General features: G+C 51.5%; 1 protein-coding gene across 1 annotated transcript in view; it reads left to right on the forward strand.

The window, feature by feature from the left end:
* LOC142774254 (uncharacterized) overlaps positions 1–3,447 on the forward strand; it is a 43,485-nt gene extending 40,038 nt beyond the window's left edge. The window contains exon 10 of the mRNA XM_075874643.1: positions 3,006–3,447. Within this exon, the coding sequence (XP_075730758.1) occupies positions 3,006–3,182 (177 nt within the window). The 3' untranslated portion in view covers positions 3,183–3,447. The remainder of the gene's footprint in view (positions 1–3,005) is intronic.
* Positions 3,448–12,183: the final 8,736 nt, after the last annotated feature.

Consider the following 12,183-nt stretch of genomic DNA (forward strand, 5'->3'; position numbering starts at 1 on the left):
CTTATACTTTAGTTTAATTTAGAATAAGCCAGCAGAGCTGTACATTGGGGCGGTAGAAAAATGTTACGCGAGGAACGCACGATCCGTGTCACGCGAAGCATAATCAGAATAGGTGATGGAGATAGAAAGACTGAAATCACGCTCTTTTTTGTCAAGGTCGCTTTCTCCGTAGGTGGTCCGCGTGGTTATTGTGCTCGACGCGAAAGTGGTGGGATCGCATACAGGCCGAAGTGGCCGCATTGTTAAAGTAAGCACTTATATTTACATGCTTGTTATAGAACGACCACCAGGTCAAAATTTCTTGAGCCCTCTACTGTGATGGATATCATAACGAGATCACGCTTTTGGGTCACGCTTTTGGGTCTATTTGCATGTGTTGGTTTCTTTATTATTGCGATAGCAATTATATAGCAATCTAGGCTGATTTCTTCCGTTGCCAACGCTGCCGTCATGCACTGTATATGTATACGTATCTATATATAAGAAAACTCCAGAAAGAAAAAAAAATTGGCCCCGTATCGTCTTGTAATCTGTAAAGGTCGTCGAAAGACGATAGTCTTGCGCGTGGAGAGAGTGAACAAGACATTTATTTGATGTTCTGGGCAAGAAAATCGGTGAATTGTATTCTGGAGGCGCTGCGTTAGAGTGCCTCGAGCGTGCAGCGGAGGCGAACGAGCGCATCGAGGCACGTTAGCCACGAGCGTCATCTGGCAGTTATCTCCGAAAACGAAGGAAGGCTTGTGTGCCTGCGGAGAAAGATGCGTGCATTCTCGTAGGTGATAACAGGCAGAACGCAAAGCGACGGGCAGGTGCCACCACCGTGTCGTCTTAGCAAATGGTTGGTAAAACTTGCCTTTTTGAGCCCCGCGTCGCACTGTCAGCGCAGTGTGTTTAACGCTACGGTCCTTGGGATTACTTGCGTGTGCGTTCTCTAGTATAAAGGCACACATAACAAAACAACGACGTGTTCTTATGGTACCTCAGATATGCACAATTATTGCTTTTTAATTGAGAATCGCACACGTAAGAACGCTGATCCTTGAGCAACGTTAGTGGGCGCTGCGGATGGGGTCGGCTGTTCGGGGTATTGGTTGGTGCTGTTTAGAGTAACCGGTTCGCGGTAACGGTGAACAAACAGACAAATGTAAAAACAGACAGACCAAAGCTTTTGCGTCGAAGGTCCCCAAGATAGGCTATAGTCTTTAAATAAAAACTCTCAAGCATTTCCCCGAGGGTGAACATGGTTAAGTGCGAATACACGGGGTGATGCTATGAGGGGTATTTATTAATTCGCACTAATATATTTATTAATCACACTATGGTGCCTTTATGGTGTAATGGTTCCTGGGAATCGCAATTCGATCACACGGGGGAGTTTACGTTAACTCACTGGCGAATGCCAACGAATTTTAACTTTACTCCCCCTCACGACTCGCTCTCGACGGGAGACTGAGAGAGAAGGCGGGCGCGCGAGAGAGAGGGGTGCGCGCGCAGCTGCAGCGAGCGAAGAGAGCGGAGAAGCGAGTGAAGTGGGAGGGGGTATAAGGCGCGTTACTGTCACCGATATCAGCGTCGCGTCCGTGGCTTATTAGGTAGAGCGTCGCGCGGCGGCCCGCCAAGTCCTCTTTCTTTTAAAGATAGAGAGAAGACTGCGGACGCCGCCGACGGCGGTGGATGGTTTGGGGTCGCTTATAAAGTGTATTCACACTTAAAAAGCCGCCCGCGCTCGGCACCCAGCTCGTCGTGATGCGCCAATGCGGGCTTATCTCCCACGCGTATTTTGCCCCACGCATGGGGTCGGGAGGGTTACGGGCTTGTGCGCTCGCGCTTATGCTTCAATGGGGAGAATCATGTGCTTTGGCCTTTCACCGGAATGATTGCGTTAGTTGCCTGGGCTACAAAGGTCAACTTCGCTCGCTAGGCAGACCCCGCTTGCGAAGAGAGCGCGCTTTTGAAACACACCAAAGTAACAACTGGGGCCCTCGTTAGTTCGCACTCATATCTGTACCTGTGATTATGTTTTCTTTGTCGCTTTTGTTCAAACAGAGCTTTAGGCGTCGAGTTGTTAACGTTGTTAGTTAGCTCTCGTCAAGTGTGTGTTGTTTTCGCGCGTCATTTGTGCGTTAGCAGCGCGCTGCATCTTTCGATCTGCTAGTCGTTCTCTGCATTACGTTTCAAGTTATTGCTGTCGCATTTATTGCTTCGCCCTTGCGGCGAAACGGTGACTTTCTTTTTTGTGATTGCTGTTATAAGAACCAACAGGACGGCTTCTTGCTGTGGCTGCTTTGTTCCGCGTAAATTTCCCATTGACTCACCCTCACACAGGTATGTTTTACTCGCGAAAAAAAAAAGCTCATCAGCGAGGACGAGCAACGCGGTTAAAGCAGAGACAGAAGGAGTTGACCCATCTCCTTGAACGTGAAAAGCATAGCACCACCCCGCGTTCCAGGCCTGCCACAGATTGCAACTTAAGCAGAAAGGAAATGATCCGTCCGTCTTCAATGGGCACTAAGAAGCGTGGGGGGGGGGGGGGGTATAGGGCTGCTTGAGCAGCAACTGTGAACTTTGACTTTTAGGGTGCTGTCGCGATGGCTGGTACGCGCGCTATCTCGGCAGGCATTCCAGGCGGCACGTCTACTATTGCACCCGCAGTGGTGTCAACGTGAAGAGACTATGGAGAAAGCTCTTCTCTCCTAGGTGTAGTCATCTTCGTTTAGACCACAGTTTTGTAGAGTTACGTGAGATCGTAGCTGAAAGATCCAGCTGCCAGCTTTACTTGGTATAATATTAAAATATATGGTTTTGTTTCGTCCTTGCGACGAAGCTGACTTTTTCCAGTAATTATCCGTACCTCTCTCGGCATATCCTTCGTTAGACATGTACTGATTCAGACAGCAAAAATTCATCTAAAACAGTTCGACGGGGGTGTGTGTGAAAGCGAACCATGGCTTGCACCCTCTTTCTTTGTAATGCTACTATGTATTTCCACTTGCGCACGCGTGCAGTGCAGACAGCTGGCCCTGGGATCTACCAACCTGCGGTTCGGGTTGGCGTTGCTCCTGGTGAATGCACACCTCGGCGATTTCTCCGTTAACAGCACTTGTGCGGCATACGGCGAGAAAGACCGAGAGGATCCGTTCTGGCGGATCAAGGTTATTAGGACCGAGCTCAACATCGCATGAAGCCCAGGACTTACGACTTCGTACGCGGAGTGGTGTTGCGTAGCATCGTTTATTCTTACAGCTGGCTCATAACGTGCTATATAGAACTCATACGTTTACTATTCTTTGTTATGAAACCAATAATAACCATAGCAGTTACTTTGAACGCCTATTTGAGGATGTTCACCAGAAGACCCGTAGAGGTTAATTGTGTGAAATCCATGGATTGCGTTCAAAACGACGAAACGCGGAGCGGCGGCAAGTTGGCACAAGTGCTAAGAAATCAAACTCTCTGCAAGTGCGAAGTGTAGGTAGCAGTGACACGTGGTTCAGTGCTGGGCGATTCGAGCGCGGTACACAAATTGTCGGCTAGCGGTCATGGTAAGAGCATTCGTGACGCACGGTGACTGACAGCATCTGGCAGACACTGGCAGAGCGCTGCTCTGGCAGAGCATCTGGCAGAGCACCGCTTGCCCTATAGCTTCGAAACACTGCTGTGACATAAACGAAACCTACGGTAACGTACCATGCCACGCCAAGCGGCTGGAGCCATGGTGTTATGAACGATTTCAGCGCTTCAACAGTGCTAACGAGAACCAGACAATTGAAGGGCTGTCTACTAGATGCAGTGACCATGATTCTTAAACGCTCTCGCCTTCAACGTCAGCCTCGCGTCCAGTCTCCATGTTCTCTGAGTATAGCGCTCAATTGCCGAGCACTGTAAACGCGCGCTGATGAACTCGTAAACGTTTTGAATAAGTGTAGCGTTTCTGTGCAGTGCAAGTAACTTAGTGTCGTTTGCGCTTGTACATGCGCGTGATCGGCCTACTACTTATGTAATGCACAACTCGACGCAGACTGTGCCAGGCTGTTTGAGAAGATATATCTTTCACGCACCGGTTATTAATACACAGTTTACGAGTGTGTCAATCGTCAAACTCGAGTTGCATTACTATAAGCCAGAGATTCTTCCTTTAAAAATAAAAAATGAATAAATTTGTTGTATGTTGTGAGTTTCACACCTTTAAGGGGTCCTGAAACACCTTTTCAAGTAAACATGAAATGGTTTCGCTGGAAGAGCCTCACGAACTCAACGCCGCAAAGTTTTTAGAATCTGTCCAGTGTGAGTGGAGTTACACAAAGATTTGTCACATGCTGCAATTGCATTCTCTCTCGTCCCGTCAAAGCACTGGAAGCTAAGCAGGGAGGTACGCCAGGGGCAAAGAAATACGTCACGCGTGCCTGGTGACCTTGAGTACTTTTAGGGGCGAAGCTCCTTATGGCGTGGCTTGTGCGTCCCTCGTATGTAACCACCAGTGGCACATACTCGAAATAGCGGTCCTTACGATTTTGACCTCCAAGGTGGTTCCGGTGAGAGATTTCTTCTGTGCGTTGTTGAACAATTAAAGATACTGCTCATTGCACATGTTAATGGCTGCTAAGGGAGAATGAGAGACAGGAGCATTTGGCCTTTAGGTAACGTATTTTTAGTAAGTAAGCCGTAAGAAAGTGTGCATGTGCCACCTCCCATTTAGTCCTTGAAATGTCCGCTCGATGGCGGTGCTTCCATGTGGAGAATATATGATGAAAAGATGCGAGATGGTGGTACTTGGAGTGCTGAATAGATGGACGAAGGGACGCACAGACAGATGCATGGATGGACGTATGAACGGACGCAGGCGCGGATGCATGGACGAACGTGGGGACGGACACACGAACAGACGCACGCACGGACGGGTGGATGGACGCTTGAATGGTTACACAGACGTACGCAGGAACGGACGGAAGCAAGAACGAATGGACGGACGAATGCTTCGCCCCACTCCCTATCATTCACTCCGTGGATATTGCCACCTGATATGCTTGGGTGAGATCCGGGAGTGGAAGAAGACAAAGCCGATCTGTCTGAGCTGCTGCTTGGCTAGTCGACTCAACGAACCCAATAAACCAAGTTTGTCTTAAGAGACGTGACAAGACTAGTGGAGGTGCTGGGTACAACGTCTCACGATCCACCCGATGCCCAAGACTCCGTCCAGCAGCCGGAACACAAGCCCTGCACCCGTGGACACTCCTGTTCACAGAGTAAGCCGCCGCCAACGAGGCCTTCCACCTGAGACACCAACCACTGACGCAGCGACTTTGACTTCGACACAAGATCCCGTGCAAGCTCCGACACCCTCCACGCCGATCTACTGCACCGTCCAGAACCCGCTCATGCCTAGCCCCTTTCATGGAGAGCAGCATGAAGATGTTGACGACTGGCTGAGTGAGTTCGAACGTGTCGCAGCGATAAATTACTGGGATGATGCCGCGAAGCTCCGGAACGTGTACACTTGCCTGAAGGACGGTCCCAAGACGTGGTTTTTGAACAGGAATGATGTTCTGACATCTTGGCGCGAGTTCCAGCGTCGCCTTCTGGAGACCTACAGGAGTCCCGACCGCCGCGAACGAGCAGAGCGTGAACTACAATCACGCATCCAGATGCCAAACGAGACCGTCTCGATGTACGTTGAGGACATGACACGGCTTTTCAAGCGAGCGGATCCAGCTATGGCAGAAGAAAAAAAGTTGCGCCACCTCATGCGTGGTGTGAAGGAACAACTTTTTGCTGGTTTGGTGCGTAGTCCCCCTAAGAGTGTTGCTGAGTTCCTTACTGAAGCGGCAACAATGGAGCAAGTACTGCACCAACGGTCTGCCCTGTTTGACCGTCAAGTGAATGCTGCCTCAACCCCCGAAATTTTTGCCACCCCTGGGAGCAAGAGCCCCGAATGGATTCGCGAGATCATCCGATCTGCCGTCCGGGAAGAAATGGAAAAAGTGTACGGGACAAGACTGTAGCGGCGAGAGAAGAGGAGACGTGAGATGACGTCGAAGGCGGCCGATGGGGCCGTGCCGATCTCGCCACTTTATTGCAGGCCTGAAGCGGAGCCACGTCGGCTACCAGCGTCCGCCACGCCAGGCGTGTCAGCTCGTTCTCATTCTCGCGCAGCTCGAGCTCGCGCCAGCTGCGCGAGAGACGCGGCGCGGTGATGGAAAAAATGACGATGGTGATGATGGCACTACAGGGCTCCCCCCCTAGCGCTTTGCGTGATTTGAACGCATATGAGAAAAAGAAAGAGGGCGACAAATGCTATGTACATGAACGGCAGTCTATAAAGTGTTCCTTTGGCAAGTCCAGTTTGTCAACGTGTAGTGACCATCGGGAACCAGTGGGTCTCTGGTGGGCGACACTGAGAGTTGCGCAGTGGACGAAGAAGTAAGCGCTCGATGGAAAGAAATTCGTAATGGCGGATGGCTCGGTCCCAGAGGTCTTCAATCGTGGAAAGCACCTCTGGAATTTCGAGGTCTCGCGCCACTTGTGATGCGTTTCTGTAGGCGAAAGAGAGGCCGTACTCAGTGACGCTGTGAAGCGACGCGTGACTGAGAACGTGCTCAACTGGTGCACTAAAGTGCGGGCTGTAAAGCGTGTCAAACGGGCCCGTGTCGTAGAGGCCGTCGTAGAAGGTATAGTCACACACGCCGTCCGCAGGCAGCGGCTGCGACTCGTTCGTCGCCGTGCCGAATACGCGGACCACGGGAAATGGCGTCACGGGAGGCTGTGCAGGAAAGACGGGTTCAGTTGTCGCCTCAGTCACTGTCGAGGTATTCGACACTGGTGGACTGGTGGCAGTGCTTGTTCCCATGCTTTCAGTTGGCTCCACAGTGGTTGTAGTTAGGTCGGTTGACTTGACAGACGTCATAGACAGTTCAGTTGGCTGGTCAGACGTCGTAGGCAGCTCAGTTGGCTCAACAGATGTCGTAGACAGTTGAGTTGGCTTCACAGATGTCGTAGGCACTTCAGTTGGCTCGACAGATGGTGTAGGCAGTTCGTACGCGGGACACGCGTCGCTAGTGGCCAGACGAGAGGAAGTCGGGAGGTCAATAACGGGTGAAAGGTCACCTGTGCCAGGCTCCGAGGCGGGCGGCAAGGTGGCCGTCATGGAGTCTGGTGGGGCCATGGTTGGTAGCACACGTTGCGACGCAGTGACAACCCCAAAGTCGCGGGCCCCTGGAAACGGTTGGTACGTGAGGCCATTGCGGGCGAGCATTGAGGGCAGGCTCTGGCTCCGCGAAGGCACGGCGCTGGGGCCCGTCGTAGACCGCGAAACAGAGACAGGGACCGGGGCGGGGAGCGGGGACGCCGAGTGTGGTTGGCTGCTGGCCGCGTAGGTGCGAGTGGAATGTGGCGAGGCACCCGGCAGGCCATTGCTGGCACCAGTGGCAGGTGGCGGAGCGGCAGGGGGCACCGTCAAGGAGCTGACCAGCAGCTGCGGCGAGGAGGAGGCCGAGACGTCTGAGCTGGTGGTCGCGGTAACGGCGAGGGCCACGTTGTCGCGTGCCGTCGCTTTCTTGGAAAACGTGCAGGTAGCAGGTACGTGTGATGAAGCTCTGCACGGGGGCTCTGAGGGAATGTACCTCTCGGAGGGAAGGTCAGTCGCAGTGGGGGAGTCTTCTACCTCGCGGTCGTGATCAGGTGCAGGAGTGGATGTTTCTGCGACCGGATCAGGTGTAGAAGTAGTCGAAGCCGGGGTACCGAGGTAGCGGTCAATGGAGGGCTGCGGACCGGTTCGTACCTTGCTCTGCGACGCCGGGGAAACCTGCCTGGTGCGGGTAAACGGAAGCGGACGGTATGTGTTGCCGCTGCGGGCGAGCACCACAGTGCAGAGGGCATCGTAAGGCTGCGGGCTGGTGCTTGAAGTGGCAGCGAGATGGCGCAACTCTACCGGTAGGGCGTCGAGAAAAATGGCGTGCATCAGCAGCTGGTCCGTGATGCCATTCACCGCAAGAACGGCGTCGAGCTGCATAAACCATACCTTGGGGTAGGTCGATTGGAACGGCGGCACTGGCGGGCAGAGTTGCGGGAACATGGCCGCGGGCCGCTCGGCGAAGGGCGTGTTCTCCGGGTCACCAATGTAGCGAGGAGAGAAGAGGAGACGTGAGATGACGTCGAAGGCGGCCGATGGGGCCGTGCCGATCTCGCCACTTTATTGCAGGCCTGAAGCGGAGCCACGTCGGCTACCAGCGTCCGCCACGCCAGGCGTGTCAGCTCGTTCTCATTCTCGCGCAGCTCGGGCTCGCGCCAGCTGCGCGAGAGACGCGGCGCGGTGATGGAAAAAATGACGATGGTGATGATGGCACTACAAGACCAATCGATGTTGGTTCTATCACCAGTGTCATCCGTGACGAGGTCCAACAGGTGTTGCACGCCCATCGTTTTCCGCTGATGTCGGTTGATCCGGAAACGGCTCCTGTGTATACTGACAGTCGCCGTCGTACGTACGCGGAAGCCTTGCGATCTGCCACGCCTCGTTCTGGTCAAGGCGTCCCGACCCAGCCAGTGCTGCACGTCCCGATCCAGACAGTGCCGCACGTTCTGCCTCAGACAGTTCCATACGTCCCGATCCAGACAATGATGTCGTCAGTCGCGATTCTGTCGGCGCACGCTGGTTTGGACATCGATGGTCGCCGGACACCGACGCGCAAGTCTGATCTCTGGCGTACGCCGGACAGACGACCCCTCTGCCCTCTGGACTTGGCGCTGTCCTTGTACAACGACACGGTGGCGTTGAACATGTAATAGCTTACGCCAGTCGTACTCTTTCTCGAGCCGAGACCAACTATTCTGCATCGGAAAAAGATGCCTCGCAGTCGTGTGGACGACGACCAAGTTTCGGCCTTACCTCTACGGTCGTCCCTTCAAAGTGGTGACTGACCACCACTCGCTCTGCTGGCTGGCAAATCTCAGAGATCCATCCGGCCGTCTCGCTCGGTGGAGTTTGCGTTTGCAGGAGTTCGATATTACGGTTGTGTACAGGTCAGGGCGCAAACATGAAGATGCCGACGCGCTTTCTCGAGCGCCTGTGGGGCACGCTGTCAGGGGCTCCGAGGATGAAGATGCCTTTCTCGGAGCAGTCAGCGATTCCGAATTTATGTCAAAACAGCGGGCAGACGAGGAATTACGGCCAGCTATTGATTCCCTGGAAGGCCGGAGCTCTCAGGTCCCTCGACACATTGCTCGCGAACTATCCTCTTTTTGTCTAAGAAGAGGCACTCTTTACAAGAAAAACGCCCGTGGTAGCGACAAAGCCTTCCTACTCGTTGTTCCTACCGAAATGCGGGACGAGATCCTCCTTGCGTGCCACGACGAGCCCACGTCAGGACATTTGGGCTATTCGCGAACTCTCGCCAGAGTACGCCAACAGTATTACTGGCCGCGAATATCAACAAGTGTACATCGATACGTGAAAGGCTGCCGTGAGTGCCAGCGTCGCAAGACTCCGCCTGTGAGACCCGCAGGCCTGCTCCAGCCAATCGCACCACCACAGACACCGTTTGACCTCGTGGGAATGGACCTTCTTGGACCCTTCCCTTTGTCGTCCTCTGGGAACAAATGGATTATAGTTGCGACAGATTATCTCACTCGGTATGCTGAAACAAAAGCGTTACCCCATGGCACATCCTCTGAAGTCGCGCAGTTCTTCGTGCACCAAATCGTCCTACGGCATGGTGCCCCGTCATGCGTGATTACGGACAGAGGGACGTCATTTACAGCACGAATGATGCAGGACATTTTTAAATTGAGCTGCACAACTCATCGAAAAACGACGGCTTATCACCCGCAATCAAATGGACTGACAGAGAGGCTTAACAAGACCATAGCGGACATGCTGTCAATGTACGTTGACGTACAACACAAAACCTGGGACGAAATTCTTCCATACATCACGTTTGCATACAATACAGCAACGCAAGAAACAACGCGATTTCCGCCTTTCCGACTCGTTTACGGACGCAACGTGCGAACCATGCTCGATGCTATGCTTCCGTGTGACCAAAGCAATGAAATCGCTCCAGACGCTGAGGAATATACTCAATACGCCGAAGAAGCTCGTCAGCTAGCTCGCATAAACACCAGTCACCAACAAGATGAAGACGCACGACGTTACAACCTCCGCCATCGAAACGTCACCTACCACCCTGGGGACCGAGTGTGGGTGTGGACCCCTGTCCGGCGACCAGGCTTATCCGAAAAACTCCTAAGCCGTTATTTTGGACCGTACAAGGTTCTTAGACGTGTCACCGATCTTACCTACGAGGTATTTCGGGACGGCGCAGCGTCTTCTCGTCGACAGCTTCGGCCCGAAACCGTGCATGTCGTTAGGCTGAAGCCCTTGTGGTTCACGTGTTGCGACATGCCGTGACATTGTGCTGCTGCTGCTGTACGTGTTCTCCTGTGTTTTTATGCCTTTTGTTTTTGCGCTTGGCGCAAGCATTGGTGAAATTTCCTCATTTGCGCTGCTAGTACTGCCACTCTCCCTTTTTTGGTTCTCTGTATCTGCGTGTGTATGCCTTCATTTTTTTTCGTTACGAGCATCGAGTCGATGCTTTCAAAGGGGGGACTAATGCCACCTGATATGCTTGGGTGAGATCCGGGAGTGGAAGAAGACAAAGACGATCTGTCTGAGCTGCTGCTTGGCTAGTCGACTCAACGAACCCAATAAACCAAGTTTGTCTTAAGAGACGTGACAATATGCTGCCATTTTTTTCTTTCTTTTCTTTGAATGCGCGGCTTTGTCAGTGTAATTGCGTGCGCACGCGTGGACAAGTCGCGGCCTCCCGCAGCGATCCCTGTAACGACCAAGCGCGCCATGTTCCAATAAACTAATGGCTTATTGATGGGCTTCCTACAAGTGATCGTTGAGCGTCTTCCGTAATTTTTCGAGAGAAAAGAAAGGAAGTTTTAGCTTATTTTGATAATTTGTTGTGAATTCTAGGCCAAGTACTGGTGCGGGTGACACCACTTTAGTTTTTCAAGGACTTTACTAGACCCTGCTGTGGAGACTATTGCAGCCTAAAGACAATGGAGACCATATTTCTTTATTGTTATTGATGAATTATCATTTATTTATTTATTTATTTATGCATTTATTTATTCATTTATTTATTTACAAGATACTGCAGACACAGTAAGGATCCAAGCAGGAGGGTAAGAAGAGTATAATGTAAACAGATATAAAAAGAGAATAAACGAAGTGTTATGGTTGGAAAATAAGCAAAATCTTTCAACTGGACGTAAAGCAGTTGGCAAAAGTGAACAATTTGAAGCAGAAGAGAACAAAGTCTTTTAACTGCACAACGGTACTATAGGTCTGAATAATATGATGAACTCGTAAACATTTTGAATAAGTGTAGCGTTTCTGCGCAGTGCAAGTAACTTAGTGCTGTTTGCACTTGTACATGCGCGTGATCGGCCTACTACTTATGTAATGCACAACTCGACGTAGACTGTGCCAGGCTGTTTGAGAAGATATATCCTTCACGCACCGGTTGTTAATACAGAGTTTACGAGTGTGTCAATCGTCAAACTCGTGTAGCATTACTACAAGCCAGAGATTCTTACTATCCCAATAAAAAATGAATAAATTTGTTGTATGTTGTGAGTTTTGCACCTTTAAGGGGTCCTGCAACACCTTTTCGAGTAAACATGAAATGATTTCGCTGGAAGAGCCTCACGAACTCAATGCCGCAAAATTTTTAGAATCCGTTTAGTGCGAATAGAGTTACACAAAGATTTGTCACACGCTGCAATTGCATTCTCTCTCGTCCCGTCAAAGCACTGGAAGATAAGCAGGGAGGTACGCCAGGGGCAAAGAAAATACGTCACGCGTGCCTGGTGACCTTGAGCACTTTTCTTTCTTTTCTTTAAATGCGCGGCTTTGTCAGTGTAATCGCGTGCGCACGCGCGGACAAGTCGCGTACTCCCGCAGCGATCTCTGTAACGACCAAGCGCGCCATGTTCGAATAAACTAATGGCTTATTGGTGGGCTTCCTACAAGTGATTGTTGAGCGTCTTCCATCATTTGTCGAGAGAAAAGAAAGGAAGTTTTAGCCTATTTTGATAATTTGTTGTGAATTCTAAGCCAAGTACTGGCGCGGGTGACATACTTTAGTTTTTTAAGGACTTTACTAGACCCTGCTGTGA

Source organism: Rhipicephalus microplus, chromosome 10 (assembly GCF_043290135.1).
Source record: "Rhipicephalus microplus isolate Deutch F79 chromosome 10, USDA_Rmic, whole genome shotgun sequence".
NCBI lineage: Eukaryota > Metazoa > Arthropoda > Arachnida > Ixodida > Ixodidae > Rhipicephalus > Rhipicephalus microplus.